The following is a 22,844-nucleotide window of genomic DNA, read 5'->3' on the forward strand; positions in this document are numbered from 1 at the left end:
AATACATGGGCAGAAGCAAAAGCACATAGCTTTTCTCTGTCAATCATTAGTGGCACAAGTGAAATCATGAGATGTTTTCAGTTATTCTATTAATCATGGCAGTGAAAGACAAATGACAAGCACAGGCCGGTATTTGAATGGAAAGTTAAAAACTGTTCCGCTCTACAAAACAACATACATCACATCCTACTATATCCAAAGTTTTAAATGTAAGGTAAGATTGTATAAGAATCCACATTTTTACCTTGGAAGAATATCTAGAATATACAAGAAGCTACTTGTCCTTGGATCAGCCTTATCACCCTGCAGGCCAATTCTAAAGAGGTAAAGAATGCAAATATAAGTTTATCAAGATTCTCATATGAAGACCTCAAATCATTTTTAATAATCAACACCAAGACAATTAAAACAGTTTGGTTCTCTAAAATTAAAAAAAGATCATCTTTGTTTCTATAGAAAACTAATGTACTTATTTACTAAACAATGAAGAAAAAACTTTGTCTTGCATATCTGGACCGCAAGGTCATTTGAGCCACAAGACCATGGTTCAAACTTACCAGCCGCTCCTTAGAAACCTTGTACAGGGTCACTATGAATTGGAATTGACTCAATGACACTTAACATGAACAATGCCGTGCTAAATCACTTAGGTGAAGAAGTCAATAAAGAATAAAATTAATTACCCTCTTAAATTACTTCATTTAAAAAAGACATACACACATATACCTTTGTTCTGTCCCAAGTGAGACAACAAGAGTTCAGATGAATTAGCTGGTTGGGGAAAGTGGGAACCTGGAGCTGCTGGAACCTGTGACTAACTTAAGCAGATCAAAGTAGTCACTAAGACTAAGGAAATCTTGTCTGATGTAAACAGGAGAGACTTAAGTTGGAGGTTTTATTCTACAAATATGAACGCAACTTGGTTTGACTAACTAGGGTCAAGTCAGGTCATGTAAACAAGCTAACAGTTTGATCCTACAAGTAAAAGTCACAATCTGATGGCAAATTAAGCACGAAGGAAAACTTGGATTGAGATTGAGTAAGCAGAAACAAATGGGCTAGGGTTTAAACCCTAGCTACTTATTAGCTTCATAATCTTTAACAAGTTACTAGACATCACCTGTCAGTTTCCTCAGACCTGACAGCAAAGTCAGGCTTGGCTGAAGAATTAGACTAGACTTACACTGATTCCTCAGAAATCTTGGGTTCTTCTCACTGTCTTTCCTCTCAGAGTTCTAAATGATAGTGACCACAGAGCCAGAGTGACTGCCGTTACTCGCCAAAAGTTGGAGTTAGATTAGTACAAGGGGATAATAGGGGGGAGGATCCAAGAGGCCCATTGCAGTAATGGATGTCTAGGTAAGACATAGTTTTTGTTGTTACGTGCCGTTGAGTCAGTTCTGACTCATAGCGACCCTGTATAGGGTTTCCAAGAAGCAGCTGTGTTAGCAGTTCAGTGTTTATCTTACAGTACCACACCAGAACTCCATGTAAGACAAACAGAAGACTATTACTATAAAAATGATGAAATATTAGTATTAAAAAATATCTACATGAAAAAGAATAAGTCAAGATTTTCATCTATGATATAGTCCCTGAAACACATAGTCAAATACCACATAATTAAAATCCTAAAACTACAATACAGCTTAGAGAAGTAAAAATTATTAAATGCATACATGGATTATAAGACATATGAAAATCATATTCAAGCTTGACTAATTTAAAATTTTTATATTTAATTTAGAAGTTGAATAGATTATAGAAATTCACATAAATAAATCAGTGTTAGAAAGACATGTTTGAGTATCCATTAGTTTAAATAATTTAAGGTAATTAAGGCCAGAGATAAAGATTGCATCTTGAGTAGGTATAAAAGAGATTCTATATAATCATTATATATCTACTATTGACCTAATTAGTTTGCTCATTTGACAGCAATTGCATTTCCTTTATGATTAATGTTGAATAATAAATGTAGGTAGATGAAAAGAATTATTTATGAAAAGTTTCAAAACTATGAAAATGTAGCTGATGGATATCAAAGGGTTCATGCCTGAAACTACAGTAAAACTTGATTTAATGAATCCTTCAAAAAGTATTCTTCCTGTAGAGAGAAATATTTATTATACATACCTTGTGAATGGCTGACATGGAGGGCTCATTAAAATCATATTGAAAGATAATCTGTCAAACTCTTCTAGTGTAATGCCCTAGGGAATGAAAATTGGGGGAAAGGGGGATATAAAACATGGAGAGAATGGGGAAAAAGGGAAAAACTTAACTAATTAGAACTAAACAAATATTTCAGAAATTTTAGCAGCTTGAAAAAATATAACTAATGCTTTTAATTCAATTTCAGTTAAGGACATTTTTCAAAACAAGCTTGTGAGAAAGTGAGTCTACAATCTTCAGTATGGCTTACAAACCAATGTAAAGATACCAAAATCCCCACAACAGGTCCAATAAACAACATTATGATAAACCAAAAAAAGATTGAAGTTGTCAAGGATTTCATTTTACTTGGACCCACAATCAGTGCTAAGGAAAGCAGCAGTCAAGAAATCAAAATGACTACTTGATTGGACAGATTTGCTGCAAAGGACCATTTTAAAGTATTAAGGAGCAAAGATGTCAATTTGAGGACTACCATGCACCTGACCCAAGCCCTGGGCTTTTCAAATAGCCTCATATGCATGTGAAAGCTGAACAAAGAATAAATGCTGTAGAAGCACTGATGAATTTGAGTTGTGATGTGGATGACGAATTATTGAAACTATCATGGACTGCCAGAAGAACAGATTTGCCTTGGAAGAATTACAAACCAAATGGTCCTTAGAAGCAAAAATGGGAAGACTTCATTTCACACACTTTGGACATATTGTCAGGAAGGACTAGTACCTGGAGACGGTTGGCGAGAAAGCAGAGGACCCTCACAGACATGGATTGACACAGTGGCTACAACAATGGGCTTAAACATAACAATTGTGAGGATGGCTTAGGACCAGACAGTTTCATTCTATTGTGCATACGGTCACTATGAGTCAGAGCTAACTTGACAGCTCCTAACAACAATATTCCTGAGAGAACTTGTCTGCAGCCATCCACTGATTGCAGAGACATGTTTAAACACATTTTGTTTAGAATACAGCTATGTATGTATGAACAAGAACCCTAGTAGCAATACTTTCTGACTTACCCTTGAATATACACACACAGCACACACACATATACAAACACATATACATGTTGTTGCTGTTATTCAGTGCTGTCAAGTTGATTCTGACTCATAGGGGCCCTGTATAGTATTTCCAAGGAGTGGCTGGTGAGTTTGAACCGCCGACTTTGTACCAGCAAATTATCCCTCAGTGCCACACCAGGACTATTTGCTAATATTTTACTTGTACTTATTTAAGTTTTATATTCATAGGACAACAAATTTCATATTTTGAGGCATATATACGTAGTCATTAAATATTTTTTGTTTTTGTCGGTAAGTGACATCAAATAGCTTCTGACTTAATAGCAATCTGAACAGGGTTTCCAAGGAATGGATGGTGGGTTTGAACCACTGACCTTGTAGCTAGCAGTCCAGTGCTTATCCTACAGTGCCACACCAGGACTCTAATAAACATTCACTAAATGACTACCTATTATTTTTTTGCCAATGAACTTTGAGATTCTATTATTTTCTGCATAAATATGCATGACAAATAGGTATTGCCTAATGATTGTAACAATTATCATTACAAAGCACTTTTCTATGATGCTTAAATGCCTTTGCCTTGAAATCAATCTTTTATCAAAGAAACCCAAGCACAGTAGATTCTGATTCATAAAGACCCTATGGTGGTGGTGGTGGTGGTGGTGGTTGTGTGCTGTGGAGTCGATTCCAACTCACAACGAGCCTGTACAGGGTTTCCAAGGCTGTAAATCTTTACAGGAGCAGAATGCCCCATCTTTTTCCCGCAGAACAGCTGGTAGTTTCAAACTGCTGACCTTGCGGTTCACAAACCGATACGTAACCACTACGCTACCAGGGATCCTTAGAGACCCTATAGGACAGGGCAAATGCTCCAGATGCTTCTAATGCTGTTACCTCAGAGGCAGCGTGCCGCACCTTTCTCCCTTGGAGTGGCTGGTGAGTTCAACCACTGGCCTTTCAGTTAACAGCTGAGCACTGTACCACAACGCTGAAACTCTTGAATCCATTGTTAACATTTGCTTAATATGTTCCCATAACAGGTGTAGCAAAATATATTGTTCATTAAACAGTGTTCATAAATGAATTCACCTATATTTCAGAATATCTGCTGCTGTATTTTTACACATGTTTAAAAAAATTCGCATTGCACACTTATAAAGGTGGAATGGAGGGATTTGGCAAGAAAATGTAGAATGCACGTGTCATCTGAGCAAAAATATGGTATACGCCATTGTATATACAATGAACAAATCAGATACTGTTTCTACCACTAAGAAGTTTATATTTTAATAACTAGTAATGCCTATAGGATCAGCACTGGACTGCAAACCACAGGGTCGGCAGTTCAAACCCATTAGCTGCTCCTCTGAAACTCTATACACGGTCGTTATGAGTTGAAACCAACTCAAGGGCACTAACAACAACAACAGTGTGATTGCTAGTTATCTTTTTATCAGTATATAATGATTTTTTAAGTCTATAACTTTATTGATTTTCTCTAGACATATTTCTGTCTATTCCTCTTTCTCCTCCAAAAACATGACTTCTATATTGTTAGAAATGCATCCTGGTGTGCCGCTGTGGGTTAATGTGCCAGACTGCAAAGCCGTTTGAACTGCAAGGTTGATGGTTTAAGCTCACCAGCTGTTCCTTGGAAACCCTATATAGGGTCGCTATGGGTCAGAACTGACTCGACAGCACTTCACCACAACTACATAGTTAACATTTACAACATTTATACTCTGTTTTACAACCTTAATTTCTTTCCAATAATGAGAGCTTCATTGCTGGACTCTCTATTTGGATTCATATCTTCCTTACCTAGATTTAATGACCAAGTTATTTTTTTCAAGAAAAGCTCATAAATCCGGTATCTCATAAGTTGTTGCAAGTCCTGTTTTAAGAAATTTTTCATCTGCTGTGGTGCCACAGGATATGCACTGGACTGCTAACCACAAGGTTGGTGGTTCAAACCCACCAGCTGCTCCTCTGAAACCCTATGCACGGTTGCTATGAGTCAGAACTGACTCAATGGCACTTAACAACAACATACCTTTTCATATTCTTCCTCCCTATTTGTTGTTGCTCTCCTCTTCTTCAAGAGCACTAATTATTCCGATCATTATCCTCTCCACAGCTATCACTGACTGTTCAACATTGAGCTCAGTATTCTTTTCCATTTTATTTCGCTTTATTTTCATTCAGCTCCACCCTTCTTGACCCTTTATCAGCAGTGCTAGTTTAACTTTCAGTTACTTCTGACATGATTTTCATTTTCATTTTTTTTTTACAGAACCCTTAAAATTATCAATTGACATACAGCACTAAACAACTATGTTGAATTCATCACAGGTGAAATAATAACATGATTAATTTTGACAAACTTGAAAAACTAACAGGTACCCAAATAAGTAGTAACCAATGACTATGTCCTTTGTTTGCTCCCATGTGCTCTAAGGAACACAAGTATTAATTGAGAGTACAAAACTAAACAAAATTTGATATCACTATGTTGCTATTAAGTGCCATTGAGTCGGTTCCAAGTCATAGTGATCCCTATTTAAGGTTTCTGAGGAGCCACTGATGAGTCTGAATCACAGTTAAAACCGAGCCTGCAGTCCAGCACATAAGCCCCTAGCACCACACCAGGCATTTAGAAGGTAAGCATTTTCTGACATTTCAATTATTTTTCTTGGAGACAAACACATTGTTCTCGTGTTCTAAAGATGAAGGTTTTTGTTTTGTTTTAAAAAGCAGCAAACTTTTTTCTGATAAAATATAAAACATGTATTCCCCTCTCCTAGACTTCTTTCATTTATTATCACCTTGTATTCTAATGAAGATATCAGAAACCGGTAATTTGCAGGGTTTTCCATCATATTTTTCTTTTTATATTTATTAAAATAAGAACGATCATTACTTACTTCAATTGTCTTGGCCAATAACAGTGTGTGAGGAAAATTGTACTTGTACACTTCATTAGCGACAGTATTTACATCAATGGCGGCCACCACTTGGGCAGGTACACAGCTTTCTGTAATAATAAGTGAAATATTAAGAAAAAAAAAAAGGGCCTTAACCTTAATGTCAAGGAGCTTTGGTAGTGTAGTGGTTACGAATCAGGCTGTGAGCCTCAGGGTCAGCAGTTCGAAACTACCAGCTGTTCCGCGGGAGAAAGATGAGGCTTTCTGCTCCCGTAAAGATTTATAGCCTAGGAAACCCTGTGCAGGGTCGCTAAGAGTCGGAATCAACTCCATGGCACATTACAACAAGCAACAACAACCTTAATGTCAGTTTGTCCATTGCAGAGTGAAGCCAGAACAAGAGAATTCTGTAGTACATGTCCTCCCTTCCTCAGTTACCTTGCCTTGTCAAGTGAGATCCAGGCCAGGAGGGGTTGGGCATCACGGGAAGCATGTGAATATGTACTTTGGGTAAGCAACCAACACTAGAAATTAGTTTAAATGTTTATTTTAGTCATGACCTCTTATATTTGCATTCTTCCATCTATTAAGATACATTTAAAAGTTGAGTAAAAAGATTTTCTAAGTTAAACTAAAAACAGTAAAGTGGTTTGCAGTCCAGTCCTTATCCTACAAAGCAAGAGTGCTCCTATTTGAAGGATAATATCAGCAAATTAACTGCTGCATCCATTAAAAATAAGATATATAAAAAGAAAAAGAATGGATAAGGTCATAGTTGCAGTTCATAGTAATGTGTTAAAATCAAGAACATGTCAAGACGACCTCTGAATACTAAGTGTCTACTCAGCTCAAGATACCTGGCAGTACAAGTTAATTATCCACTGCTGAAAAGTAAGGTATCTGTGCCCTGGACCTATGTTACTGGAATGGTTGAGGCCAGTTAGCAGTATCATTGGAAACTGTCTCCAACTGAGTTCAAATTCAATAAGAAGTTACTTGCCTTAGTAGAAACTAAATTTAAGGTTGTAAATTATCTTTATCAAAGACACCAAAAATATCTAGAAACATATATTAAAAAAGACTTACACACAAAAAAAATAGTAATTGATTTAGTAAGTGTTTTGTTCTATATATATTACCAAAACAAAAACTAAAAGGAAAAAAAAAGTACATAAGTATAAATCTGCAAAGTCATAAACTACTATAAACCAGGTAAAAAAAAATAAGAGCACTCAGAATTAAATAAACTTCTCTGTACTAGTTTATTGTTTTGCTAAACAAAAAGACATGTTGTACTAAGTATGATGCACTCTGAATGCATTTCCATTACATCCATGCAGCAAACTGATTCTCTAGAGTTGGTTGGTATACTTGTATCTTTTCTCAGGCTGCCTGAAATTACACAAGGATGTGCTAAATGTGTCAGAAACAAGAATTAATTTTATGTTCTTGTGATATGTACCTCCAAGACTTACAACTGCCAAAAATAAAATGCCAAATGAGAGTTTCATATATCAATACCAAAACTAATGAACTGAAACTTCATTTTTCAGGGGAAAATGGATTTTAAAAATCAATAACCAAAAGCACTATCTGCATTGATTGATATATACACTTTAGACTGTTAAAACATTAACACCTATTGTATGATCTAAAATATTATTTCTATAATGAGAAGTGGTTATATTAAGACATCCTGGTATGGCGCTACAGGATCAGCACTGGACTGTGAACCACAAGGTCGGAAGTTCAAACCCACCAGCTGCTCCTTGTAAACCCCATACAGGGTTGCAATGAGTCAGAACTGACTGGACAGTACTTAACAACAACAAGACTAATTCAGCCTACTGTTTTACAACATAATTGTTTTGGAATATGGGTGTGTTTCTAGGAAAAATTAAACTCATATAAATCTATAGTCTTAAATCTATAGTCTCCCAAAACCTTTACTGTTAAACTTTATACACAGATTTTGAAAATGTGTAATCTGAAAGTAATTCCACAGAATTTTGCAAAACTTGTGCTTCATCAAGTTTCATCAAAACTTGTGCTTAAGTAATTCAGGAGAAGAAAACTGTCTGCTCCTGCAAAGATTTACAGTCTCAGAAACCGTAGACAAGGTCCCTAGGAGTCGTCACCATTCAGTAGCCTTAACAACAATAAAAACATGAGTAGAATAATCATTTCCAAAGGTAAGAAATAAAAGGAAAAGACCAAGCTATTTTGATAGACGGTAGAAGGAAGAAGGGATGTGTTTTCAATATTGCTCTATTGCTTTGATGCTTTTAATCCATGATATTTCAGTTATTTTTCTGGATTTTAATATTTAACAACAGAAAACAAGGATAAAAAAGAATGAGGTACCATAGTTAGAGAAACACAATAAAAATTATTTTAAAGGCTTTCACACTGGATTGACAAGGAAAGGATAAGGGATATCATATTCTGAATTATATGAGGACTGAACTAAAAAAAGGAGCAGATTTAGTAACTTCAAGAGAGATTTCTATGTGTGATGAAAGAAATGTCCCTGAGAACATATGCATATGTTATCAAGAATGTGTCTTATTAAGAATAGACAAGAAATATAAACACAAATACACACTACATTGGAACAGTAATAATTTTCCTTCTTTTTTGATAACTCTCCTGGAAAAGTTGTAAGGAAAAAAACCTCTCTGTTTAGTGTAATGAAAAAGTACAAGTGCACACTCTAAACCACTTTTCCTAACAAATAAGCCCAAAATTTTAGTTGTTCATGTGTATCAAGCATCGTTGATTGTTATTGCTGTCGTTAGGTGCCAGTGAGTCAGTTTCAACTCATAGCGACCCTATGCACAACAGCTCAAAACACTGCCCAGTTCTGCACCATCTCCTCACCTCAACTATAGTTGTGTTTGTGTTCATTGTTGCTGCACTTTGTCAGCCATCTCATTGAGGATCTCCACTTTACCAAGTATGATGTCCTTCCCAAGGACTGGTCCTTCCCGACATATTCAAATCAAGGTGATTAAGTGGGGGGAAAAATTTTAACTGCAAATAGTCAACTTTGAAATAAGGTAACAAAACTATTTGGTTTTCTTTACCATTTGCCTTTTAATCTCCATTTTCTATAGGAGAATAATTATTTGAATTACCTCATCATAATCACACCTGAGACACCTACTCAGGTATATTAACACTGACATCTAGTTGTGAAATGGAAGATAAGCTGAATATATCCAAGGTCTGTTTCCTCTCATTCAGAATGATAGATTAATTAGGAACAAAGTGCTAATCACAAAAAGACTTAAATGTGAGCTTCAAGTCATTGCCATATATTTTTAACATCTTTAAAGAAACATTAGAAACTTAATATTTTTAACACCATTAGAAATTCAAGCTGGATTCAGGATAAGATGTAGAACAAGGGGTATCAATGCAGATTATTAGTTGGATCTTGGCTGAAAGTAGAGAATACCAGAAAGATGTTTACTTGTGTCTTACTGACTATGCAAAGGCATTCAACTGTGTGGCTCATAACAAACTGGGTAACACTGCAAAGAATGGAAATTCCATAATACTTAACGATGCTCATGCGGAACCTATTCAAAGATGAAGAGGCTGTCTTTCAAAGAGAACAAGAGAATACTGTGTTGTTTAAAGTCAGGAAAGGTATGTGTCAAGGTTGTATCCTTTCATCATACTTATTCCATGATGAACAAATAATCTGAGAAACTGACTATGAGAAGAAGAACTGGTATCAGGATTGGAGGGTGGTTTATTAATAATCTACAATAGGCAGATGGCACAATGTTGCTTGATGAAAGCAAAAAGGATTAAAGGCATTTACTGATGAAAATCAAAGACTATATAGCCTTGGTATGGATTACAACTCAAGGTACAAAAAATAAAATTCCTCATAACTGGACCAATAAACATTATGATAAATGGAGAAAACAATTAAGTTCTCAAGGATTTCATTGTACTTGAATGCACAATCAATGCTCATGGAAGTTGTTGTTGTTGTTAAGTGCTGTTGAGTTGATTACGACCCATAGCAACCACAGGGTCTCTGAGGCTATAAATCTTTATGGGAGCAGAAAGCCTCATCTTTCTCCCGCAGAACAGCTGGTAGTTTCGAACTGCTGATCTTAAGGTTCGCAGCCCGATTTGTAACCACTACACTACCAGGGCTCCTGCTCATGAAAGTAGCAGTCAAGAAACTGAACAATGTATTGCATTAGGCTAATCTGCTGTGGCGCTGTGGGATAAAGCATTTGAGTGCAAGGTCGGGTTGAACCACAAGGTCGGCGGTTCACACTCATCAGCCGCTTCTTGGAAGCCCTGTACAGGGTCGCTATAAGTTGTAATCAACTCGATGGCACTTAACAACAAAAGACCTCTGCAATGGTGTCACTTTGAAGACTAAGGAGCACCTAACCCAAGCCATGGTATTTTTGATTTTCTCATATGCATGTGAAAGTTAGAAAACGAAAAAGGAAGATTGGACAAGAATCGGTGCATTTGAATTATAGTGTTAGGAAGAATACTTAGTGTACCATGGACTGCCAGAAGAAAAAACAAATTTGTCATAGAAGAAGTACAGCCAGAATGCTCCTTAGAAGTTAGGATGGGAGATTCGTCTCATGTACTTTGGACATGCTGTCAAGAAGGACCAAAGTCCTTGGATAAGTAGAGGATCCGTGAAAAAGAGGAAGACCCAAGGCGATGGAATAATACAGTAGCTGCAACAGTGGGCTCAAACATAACAACAATTGTGAGGATGGTACAGAACCAGGCTGTGTTTCCTTCTGTTGTGCACAGGATTGGCTAATTGATGGCACCTAACAACAACAGAAACGTATGGTTCTCTTTAAAGTTTCTTTCAGAAACTGCTAATAAATTATTTTTATTCATCAAATAAAAAACTTTAATGTAAAAAAAAATTATACATAGTCACTCAATTTCTTTAGAAGTTCAGCTAACAATCAATCCAAAAAATTTTTTTTTTTTTTTTTACCTTGGGTCAAAAACATTTTACCCACATCTTGGTAAATACAAGGATGGGCAAGAATTAATTGCTTGAGCTATGAGAACTGATCACAACCATGGCACTGTGTCTCAGGACTTAATTGAGAACCTGAAACTATAATCTGAGAGATGGGAATGGAAGGGAAGAAATTGATTCACCAAAATACCTGGAGAAGTGGTTCAAGACAGACAGCTGTCACATTAATGTAAAACCAGGAGCACTGAGGGACTTTTATGTGGAGAGAAAAATAAAGATGCTATGCCAGGTAATATAGTATAATTTGTAGAAGAGGAAGCAACTAATTTTGAGGTGGACATTGAGAAAGGAAACTAAGGCATTAGAAATATTTCCAATCAAGTTAAAGTGGTGGTGATGTGATAGGGTACCTAATATAACTTCTGATTCTCCTCATCCTCCCCCCGCCACCCCCTACTCCCCCTTCTCTTCTTCCCCCCCCCCCCCCCCCACACACACATACACCCTCCTAGGCAGACTTGAAGCTTTTCTTGGCAGAACATAAGAAAGAAAGAAATTCAATTAGCTACTTCTGGCAGAGGCTACAGAACCCTGTACGGCTCTGCATTAATTAATTCTGAGGATTCAAGGAGCCTCAATTCACTGGAACATACCCAGATCCCTAGATAAAAACTTTTATTTCTAAATGAAGGCAGCTGTAATTAGAGTTAACTTAAAACTTTAAAACAGAAAAGTCTAAAAGAACATCTATGATGATAGAAATATTCTATGTCTGTGATTTCATATGATAGCCATTAGTCACATGTGGCTATTGAGCACTTCAAATGTGATTACTGCAAGTGAGGAATTAACTTAAGCTTAAATATGGCTAAGGGCTGCCATGCTTAATTGACTGTGCAAAGGTTTTCGACTGTGTGGATCACGACAAACTATGGATAACATTGTGAAGAATGGGTATTCCAGAACAGTTAAGTGTGCTCATGAGGAACCTGTACATAGACCAAAAGTTGTTAGAACAGAACAAGGGTATATTGTTATTGCTGTTGTTGTTAAGTGTTGTCGAGTTGGTTTCGACCTCAGTGACCCTTTATGGGGTTTCTGAAGAGCTGCTGGTGAGCTTGAACCACCAACTTTGTAGTTCAAACCAACTTTGCAATCCAGCACATTAACCCACAGTGCCACACTAGGACTCCATGGGTATATTAAATGGTTTAAAACTGGGAAAGGTGTGCACCAGGGTTGTATTCTCTCACTCTATTTATTCAATCTGTATGGTGAGCAAATAATCCGACAAACTGAAGAAAAGTATGGCATTGGAGGAAAACTCATTAACAATCTACGATATACAGATGATACAATTTTGCTTGCTAGAAACCAAGACAACTTAAAAATGAAGATCAAACACCACAGTCTTCAGTTTGGATTGAATCTCAATGTAAAGAAAGCAAAAATCTTTATAATTGGGTCAATATATAACATCATGGTAAATGGAGAAAAGAATGCCAACGACTTCTTTTGCTTGGATCCACAATCAACACTCATGGAAGCAGCAGTCAAGAAAGCAAAAATAATGACATATTGCATTAGGCAAATCTGTTGCACAAGGTCTCATTAAAATGTTGAAGGAGCAAAGATGTCCATTTGTAGCCTAAGATGTGCTCTGACCCAAGCCAGGGTATTTTCAATCACCTCATACAATGTGAAAGCTGGACATTGAGTAAGGAAATCTGAAAAGAATCTATGTATTTGAATTAAGGTGTTGGAGAAGAGTATTAAAGGTACCAAGGGCTGCCAAAAGAATAACTTAGAAGAAGTACAGCCAGAAAGCTCCTAAAAGTGAAGATGGCAAGACTTCCTCTCATACATCAGATATGTTACCAGGAAGAATCAGACCCTGGAAAAGGACATCATTGGTAAAGTGGCAGGCCTACTACCCTCAGGGCGATGTACAGACACAGCAGCAGCTATGTGCTCAAACATAATCACAATTGTGAGGATGGTGCGGAACCAGGCAGCGTTAAATTCTGTTGTGCATAGGGTAGCTATGTACAGGAATAACAATGGCTACCTACCACACCAGGCAGAAAGCTCTATAACCATTGGGGCAATCACCAAGAGAAGTTCTAGATGGGAGGCAGCATGTTTAGTGAGGAAAACATGCCCTACATAGTCAGAGAAAGCCATGTACAAATTCTGAATCTGAACTTTACTAGTTATGTGGCCTTGGAAATTTTACTTATTACGTTTCCATTTCCTCATGAATAACACAGACATTGTAACAGATCTCATAAAAGGTGGTTATGAAAAGTGAACTAGAATTGAAAAAAAAACAACAACAAAAAAACCCCAAAAGCTGGCATATACCAGATGCTCAATAATTATTAGAATTCCTATTTACATGCCAGATAGATACTTCCTAGCATCTATCTAGAATGTTGCTGCTGTAAACTGCTCTTGAGCTGACCCCAATTCATGGTAACTCCATACACAATGGAACACATGCTGCCGATTCCTACGCTATCCCCAAGAATCAGTCACAGGTCTGACCACTGTGATCCACAGGGTTTTCATTGGCTGATTTTCACTAGTAGCCGGTAAACCTTAACTTCTTTGACACTTCATTTACTCAATAATTCTTTTAATGATTACTAGTTAAGTCCTTAGAACAGGCTTTATTTGGCATTTTTAGAATCATTTACTGTCCTACAATTAGAAAATACCTCCTTCAAGTTTTTGTTTCATCTCAATGATTGCAATCCCCACTCCCACTCCACCCCCCATGCAACTACAGGTATCCCACTCTCTGGTTCGTATATCCATTCCACCTCCTCCCTAACCCCTCTGAACCTTGTCCCCAGGTAAACGTTGCCCCTTTGACCGTGAATGGTTGACCATTCCAAGGTAAGTATACCTCACTAGTGTGGTCCCCTATATACCTATCCACCACTTGGTTGACTATTGGGCCATGGCGGTGAATTCCCAGAAACATAGTTTCAGATTCCTCCAGTCTCTTTCTGATCAGTAAACCCAGTCTTTTTTATAGTTTTGTACCACAATGAAATTTTGACAACTTGTAAAATAAAAATAAAACACTTGGAAAGGGTTAATAGTTAAGATAATTGATGTTATGCATCAACTTGGTTAGACCATGATTCTCAGTGGTTAGACAGACATTTTATAATCATCTTTCATGTTACGATCTTACATGAGCATCCAATCATTTGGCCTGCATCTATTATATAGAAATGTTCTGGCAAAGTTCGCTTTCTCTCGATCCTGCATTCGTCTCGTGTGTTAGCCTCTAGCTGCTGGAGAAGCTGACAGGCAGCCCCTGAATAACGGATTTGGATTCATCAGCTCCTACAACTAAGCAGGCCAGCATACCAATGTGTCATATACAACACTTAACATCAATTAAAAAATAGTATAGCATGAAGAAATGTTCTTTTTTTCTGAACGCACATCAGTATATTTGCATTTAAGGAGTTGAAAGGATTTTTTTTCTAGGTTCTAATCAACTCACACAAAAGTCCTAATACTTCACCAAGGTCCAAACATCTTAGCATAAACTGGACGTGCATACCTATCTAGCCTCCTCTCTTACCACTGTCCCCTAACCAACCCCATTCTCTTCCAACTCACTCCCACCACATTCAACATACATACTTTCCTCCATGGGTACCACCAAACTACTCATAGTGCCCCAGTGGGCTGTACTTTCTAAATCCCACTACCTTTACACATAGTGACAAGATCTAGCATCCCTGCCCAATCCCTGACACTCTCTCTTGCCCTAGATCGTTCTTACCAGTCCCTAAGACTAACTGAGCTTAGTCAAAACCTCAGGGAGGTCTTCACTTGGCCCACCTGTGTGGAAGAGGCCAGTCCTGTGTTCTGTCATCACACTCTGCGGTTTACTCTATGCTTACATTTATCCCAGTATGTTGCTTCTCTCACTAATGCTATGACAGAGTCCACACCATGTCTCATGTAGCTGAGTACTCTAAGCACCACAGCACTGCCATAACTGGCACATAAGAAGTCCTCAATAAATGCCCTGTAAATCAACAGATGGAGTCCTGGTGTGGTGCTGTGGGATACAGACTGGACTACTATCCTCAAGGTTGGCAGGTCAAACCCACCAGCCACTCTCGAAAACCCTATACAGGGTTGCTACGAGTCAGAATTGCCTTAAGTCACACTGAAACAAGAAGCAGAGAAACATGAACACAAAAGCCCTAGCACTTTTAATGAATTCACTAAACACTTGCAAGATAGGAACACTTCTCTTGATCAAACCCTCATCATGTGTTCTAATTTGAGGTAAGAAGGCTAGCTGTTAAGTGCCATCAATTGGTTCCGACTCATAGTGACCCTGTGTAGGGTTTCTGAGGAACGGTGGTACGGTCCAGCACATTATCCTGCAGCGCCACACCAGAACTCCAGCCAACACATTAAAGGTGAGTTAATTAAATGTTTGAACAAATATAGCAAGCTAATAATTTTGTATGACCCACAAGTGATGTTATAAATTTTGTAACTTAACTGGATTGTCTTCTTTTGGGGGACCTTAAGAGTTTTCTTTGATAGGGTGCAGACTCATCACTTTTATGTCACTTATTTTAGTGGATAATACCTAGTGGATAATACCTGAGTTTTCCTTTACTGACAAATCACAGCCTTACACAGGTTCCAGCTTTCACAGGTTTTACTATATAACAAATAATGTAGGAATCTATGCATAAAGTGTATTTCCAGTGTCTTTTAAGGAGTACATAATGTTTCCAGCTGGACAGTCATCAGTTCTCACAAATTTCAAGATCTAAAAACAAATACAATGAAAGTAGAAATTTCAATGATAGGCAATTAAAAAAACAAACATTTTTTTATGATCAAAACCATATAAAAGTATGCTGACCCTCACCAATAATGATCACAGTGTGCATTGATTAGTTTTACCTATCAGATCGGCAACATTTTAATAACACAAGTACTAGCTAGGCAATTATTGTTGTTGTAAATTGTCTTCGAATTGGTTTCAACCCATAGTGACCCTGTATAGGGTTTCCTAGGAGCGACTGGTAAGTTTGAACCTCCGGCCTTATGGTTCAAATCGACCTTGCAGTCTGGCGCATTAATCCACAGTGCCACACCAGGAAAATATGCCCTTCTTTATGCTGGTTGTGGTATAAATTGACACAACCCTTCCAGTTACTAAATCTAGCTATTCCATCTATGGAAATTATGTGAAGAAAATATCTGGATATGTAAAGATGTAAATTCTCAAACATGTATGAGAATAGACTCACTAAAAAAATGCTAATAGTCTGTATTGCCCAACATGAAGTGATAACCATGTTATTAGGTAAAAAGGTAAGTTACAAAATATCCTGCTGAGTAAGGACTTAACTTTTGTTAAATGTATGTGTGGGTATATATGCACATTAAAAAAAAAAGTCAATAGAGATTATTTTAGTGGTGGAATTGGGAGTAATTCTTTTTTCTTTAAAGCATTTTTTTTTTTTTTTGGTTCTTTTTGACAATGAAAATGTACTACTTTTATAATCAGTAAAAAAGCAAACAAAAAAAATCTATCTTTTATCTTGGAATAAAATAATTCATTACTCCTCTATTACTCGTTCAAGGTAAAAACAAAACAAAACAAAAGGAAGTGTCAAGGCCAGTCAAGAAAGGTTTGGATACATTCTGAAAATATACCAACTGAGCTGAGAGCTAGCACACTAGCTATCTAGTACTCTCTAACTCTTTCTCGCTCACACACACCAGTAAATAATGTGGCTCACTGCATTATTTTATCCCACCGGCTCTACAACAGTCAAAAGAATAAAATTCAATAAGAATTAAAACTCAATGTAGTAGTCTTTTAGATAGTAACAAGTAACAAGAATATAACCCAAAGTGTAATGAGTTGAAACTATCTATATACTTATAAATTTCCAAGGACATAAATCTACTTTGTCCATTTTTTTCCTATGAAACTTACAGTCTCTTCCTCTTTAAGAAAGACTACCATGTTTAAAAATACATTTATTTAAATATTTAAGAATTGATTAATAAAAATGCATGTACTCCACCAAATTGCAAAAACAGAATTTGTTTACCACAAACTTTGTGTAAATGAATGTCTATAAGTGGTTCAATACAATAATTCTAATAATGAAAAAGGGGAAATTTTCTGATATGGAAAAGTCCAAGAAATAAGAACTGGTGTGGTGGTGATATGACATGGAATTGGTTCTGACTCATAGTTACCCTGTATAGGGTTTCCGAGGCTGTACATCTTTATGGGACCAGAAAACTTCATCTTTCTCCCATGGAACGGCTGGTAGATTTGAACTGCTGATCTTGCAGTTAGCAGCTTAGCTCAAAATCCAGTACACTACCAGAGGTCCTCGGAACTGGCATAAGCATTAGTAATTTGCATCTTGCTGCTGTTTTCTGAATCATAGCAACCCTATATACGGTTTCTGAGGTTGTAAATTTTTACCAGAACAGAAAGGACAGTTCACCTTTCTCCCAAGGAACAAGCTGGTGGAATCGAACCATCAACCTTGTAGTTAACAGTCCAATGCCTATCCCACAGCACTACCAAGCTCCTAATTTGCATCTAATTAGCTATATTTATCTAAAACAGACTTCAAAAACATAATTATGTTGTCACTCAGAAAGATCCCCAAGGTTAAACTACAATAAAAATTTAAAATCTACTTTAAATATGTCTAACATTCTGAGGTCTCTTTGCTTACTCTCCTCAAAAACTTTTATTTGTCATTGTTATTATTGATTTTACAAAGTTACAAACGCTATTCCGAAAGATACTGCATGTTGTTGACGTATGCTACTGAATCAATTCCAACTCATAATGGTTTATATTGTTGTTGTGACATGCTGTGGAGTCGGTTCCCTGTACAGGGTTTCCGAGGCTGTAAATCTTTACGGAAGCAGAAAGCCTCATCTTTCTCCCATGGAACAGCTGGTAGTTTCGAACTCCTGACCTTGCAGTTCATAGCCCGATTTGTAACCACTACCACAGAGGAGGACTCCTGGTGTGGCACTATAGGATAAGCCCTGGATTGCTAATCACAAAATTAGCAGTTCAAATCTACCAGCTGTTCCTCAGACACCCTATAGAGGGTCACTGTGAGTCAGAACCAGCTCAAAGGCACTTAACAACATAAGTCCTCCTAAACTGTAATCTTTATGGGAATAGACTGCTAGGGTCTTTTCCCCTGTGGAGTAGCTGATGGATTCAAACAGCTGACCTGGTGAACAGTTGAGAACCTAACCACTGCACTACCGGGGCTCCTTGGTGTTGGTGTAAAGTGCCATCAAGCCAATTCGACCCAAAGCGATCCTGTATAGGGTTTCCAAGGAACAGCTGGTGAGCTTGAACCACCAACCTTGCAGTTCAAACGGCTTTGCAGTCTGGTGCATTAACCCACCAGGGCTCCCTTAGGCACTTCTAAAGGTAGAATGAAAGCTATACAACTTCACACTAGGCTGGGAAATACAAGTTATTCATAAGACCTCAGAGGAAAATGCACTTCAACTGCTTGATTCCTCATTTTCCTCTTTCACATCTTCTCCTGACAGTATTTTTCTCTGAAAATCTTTTTACATTAAGACATTAAGACACAGTATTCAATAAATATTAGGTATTATTATTTATTTGTTAATAAGAAAACAGGCACACTCCTGTAGAGCTGAAGGATGTGTGTGTGGTACACATGTGTGTTCATTCATCTTGAGGAAGAGAGATTTGGGATATGGGTATCTACACTGTCTTGTCTACATGCATCTATCTCTCTATCTCTCTACCTATCTACCTATCATTTCTTTTTCTGTCTTTACTTGTATCCTAGTCCTACCATTTTCAGCTGCTTGACTTACATCTCTTTGTAGCCCAGTGTCTTTATCTGTAAAACAGGTTTTAAAAAATGCCTATGTCACAGGGTTTTCTGAGGATGAAATGAGTTAGTAACCTATAAAGTCTGCCATATTGCAGTCACTCAATCAAATGCTTGCTATCATTATAACCAAAAGAGAAGAAACTTAACAAGAGTATCAAATTCTTGACAGAACTAGGTATGATAGGATCTCTCAATGCAAATGTCAACATCAAGTGATGATTCATTATTTCAGAGAACAATTCAGCAGTATGTATCTAAAGTCTTTAAAAAAACTTACTTTGGATTTATCAAATTTACTTCTGGGTACATATCAAAAGATAGTAAGCAGAACAGTGATGCCCCAAGATGTTCAAATCCTAATCCATGAAATGTGTAAATATACTTTTATTACCTTACATGACAATAGGGACTTTGTAGGTATGAGTAAATAAAGGCTCTTGAGAAGTAGAGCTATCTTGGATTATCCATGTGGGCCCAATATAATCATTAGAAGAAGGAAGGAGGGTTAAAGGCAGAGAAGAAAGTCTGATGGCAGAAACAAATGTCAGAGACAGAGATTTCAGGATGCCTCTGGCTCTGGAGATGGAGAAAGGGGCCACAATCCAAGGAATGCAGTTGATCTCTAGAAAGTGGAAAAAGCAAGGGCATGGATTCTCCTTGAGAGTCTTCAGGAAGTATACAGCTTTCTTGGCACCTTGATTTTAGGATTTATGACATTCAGAAGCATAAAATGATAAATCTGTGTTGTGTTAAGCCAAAATTCATGGCAATTTGTTAAAGTAACAATAGTAAACAAATACATAAGACAGTAAGTAGATATGTGAAGAGATTTATATGTAGGATAACTGATGCTATTGCATTTATAATAGTGGAAAATTATAAACAACTAAAGTTGGTAAGCTCTGTATTAGCATTGTGGATGACTTTTTTCTTTTTAAGTTTCTCCTTTATGTTGTGTGGTATTAGTATTCCCAATTAGTACACCAAATCTCTAGAGGAAACAGGGCATGACTAATGTTGCTCAATTATATCCCTGTCACAGAGTATACTGACACACAGAAATCGTTCAATAATTATGTGCTCATTGAATAAATGAATGTTTTTAGTATTTCCCTATTTTATAATGTACTATTACTTTTAAATGGATCCAATTAAAAGGGAATCTTGACTTCAATATTTTTTCCATTTATCATGCTGCGGCTTATTGGTCCTGTTGTTGCTGTTATTAGCTGCAATTGAGTCGGTTCTAACTCATAGTGACCCCATCTATGCACAACAGAACAAAACACTGCCCAGTCCTGCATCAGCCTCACAATTGTTATGTCTCAGGCCATTGCTGCTGCCACTGTGTCAATCAATCTTGTTGGGACTCTTCGTTTTTCTTAATGACCTCCACTTTTCTAAGCATGACATCCTTGCCCAGGGGCTGGTCCCTCCTAATAACATGTCCATGTATAGGTTCCACATGGGCACACTTACCTCGATTTTATCAAGGGAAAACTCCTGAAGAAACCTAGTTATATAACAATGTGGTGGTGGTGGTGGTGATTGTGTGCTGTGGAGTCAGGGTTTCCGAGGCTGTAAATCTTTACAGAAGCAGAAAGCCTCATCTTTCTCCCACTGAGTGGCTGGTAGATTTGAACTGCTGATCTTGTGATTAGCAGCCCAGCTCATAATCCACTATGCTACCAGGGCTATATTATTATGTAGGAAAATAAATAGCAACTAACATTTCCTGAGTACCTACATTATCTTTCATATACAAACGTCTCATTTAACCCTCACAATACACAGATAGGGTAGCTGAGCTCAGATAGGTTAAATAACTAACATTCAAACACCTAGTCCTGGTGTGGCACTGTAGGATAAGAACTGGACTGCTAACTTTAAGTTCGGTGGTTCAAACATACCAGCCACTCCTCAGAAATCCTATACAGGGTCGCAATGAGTCAGAACCAACTAGACACTGCTTAACGATAACAACAATCCCAACAACAGTATGTGACAGATCTCTCTGATTCTTAAATGAATGGAATTAATTTCATCACTGGGGTAGTTCAAAAAGCACTGGAGAGGAAGTCATGAAGATAAACATAAAGTGAATAAAGATTAGGAAACTTGTCCCCTTGTGAAGAAAAATATGATAAAGGCATTTGGATACTCCTGGATTGCAGATTTCTGGGTACATGGAAATGAGGCGATCTACCCAAGTCTTCTGCCCTTAGGTGTCCTTTTTTTTTTTTTTTTTTAAATTGTGAACTACGTGATCGTTTACATGGGAGAACATTAGCTTTACATTCATGCTATCTTATTTCGTTTCATTGCAATGATTACAATTCCCTTCATGCATCATCAAACAGCCAAAGGGTACATCCTGCAAGCATGCCCCCTGGCCATCAACACACACACCCTCTCCCTCCCAGAGTCCAGAGTCCCCAGCAGCTCCATCTCTCCATGTCATAGTCTCTGCCTCCATCTCTGGCATTGCTGTTTCTCTGGATAGGGTCCTGCACTTCACTCTTCTCCCTTGATGGTCCCAGGGTCCTCCAGTCCTGGACTGCAAGATCAGCACTCCCTGCCTTTTGTTACAAATCTACCTTTACATTTATAACCCTCACAGTCAGTCCTGCTAACAATTTTTCACTATTGAACCACAAGAACCTTATCCCCATCTCCTTTCACCAGCCCTGTCCAGACAGGTTGGAAACCACTCAGTGAAGATTCTACCTTCACCACCCCACCACCCCACCCCCATGCCCTCTGAAACTAGGTTTCCTCTTGAAAGCTTGTAAGCCAGTCACTTTGTGCCTTTGTTCCTCCCCCCTCCCCATTTTCGGTAGCCAATGTCTAAGTTGCCCATCCGTCAACCCTATGTAGAGAGGGGGTAGGAATGATCCTCGCTGTCAACATTCATTCCCTCTTTTGAGCTACTACATCCATAGGTCAAGTTCATCAAATTGTAGCGGATTACTCTTTTTTTCCTCTTCTTTCTTCCTCTAGTGGAGTTCTGGTCATTCAGCCATTGAAGCCAGATCAAGTGGGTACTATCTGCAAGTATGGGTGTTCTTGTGCATATGCCCTCACTTCATATCAGCTGTACCCTTCACTCTCTGCTCTAGTCCTCTGTGGCCATGTCCCTGTCCCTGGGCCCAGGAATCCCCAAGTCTCGCCATACTGCTGGCCAACCATGTCTCAACCCAGGTTGATAGGAGTCTATTGAACGTGGTAGAACTTGGCCCACGACTTCATTGCTGTTTTTCCCCCACGTCCCATATCAGAGACCAAACGTGCTCAGCAGCCAGACCACAAGCCTGCTCGTGTATTCCTCTTGAATCTTAGTCTTGGAGGGGGTTTGCCCTGAGGGAACCTGGCCACTTGCCTTGATGTCTCCCGGGCTAAGGACTTGCTTGTTCTTGTAATAGTCAATCATGACTGCTGTTATTGTTTTTTATTTTTCCTGCTGGTCTTTCTTTCAAGAAGTATCTTCTGTTTCTTCTAGCTGTTCCAGGTTGGGGTGTTTGTCCTTTCAGTGGAAATTTCCCACCTCAAAATGTTCTGGATAGGCATCAGGATTCTACCTATTGTCTTATGCAATGTAAAGGCTCTGTAGTAAGCCTCCTTCACTGGGCACGTTGTAGCCCCATTTTAGGTATTCTAATCAGTTATAAGCTGAAGATGGACTTAAAAGCTTTCTATGGTGAAGTTTCTGACTATTCCTTTCTCTTCCCTTCAAGTGTCTATTTTCTAATGACATACCAGGGAAACCAAGATTCAAAAGACAGCTAAGCATCTTA

At 37.9% G+C, this 22,844-nt stretch overlaps 1 protein-coding gene across 1 annotated transcript in view; it reads right to left on the reverse strand.

The window, feature by feature from the left end:
- The window catches only part of TRDMT1 (tRNA aspartic acid methyltransferase 1), a 55,857-nt gene that overhangs the window by 13,646 nt on the left and 19,367 nt on the right, over positions 1-22,844 (reverse strand). The window contains exons 2-4 of the mRNA XM_006872612.1: positions 6,130-6,239; positions 2,137-2,213; positions 245-316 (exon numbers count right to left, since the gene is read on the reverse strand). Coding sequence (XP_006872674.1) covers positions 245-316; positions 2,137-2,213; positions 6,130-6,239 — 259 coding nt within the window. The remainder of the gene's footprint in view (positions 1-244; positions 317-2,136; positions 2,214-6,129; positions 6,240-22,844) is intronic.

This window comes from Chrysochloris asiatica, unplaced genomic scaffold (genome assembly GCF_000296735.1).
Source record: "Chrysochloris asiatica unplaced genomic scaffold, ChrAsi1.0 scaffold00206, whole genome shotgun sequence".
NCBI lineage: Eukaryota > Metazoa > Chordata > Mammalia > Afrosoricida > Chrysochloridae > Chrysochloris > Chrysochloris asiatica.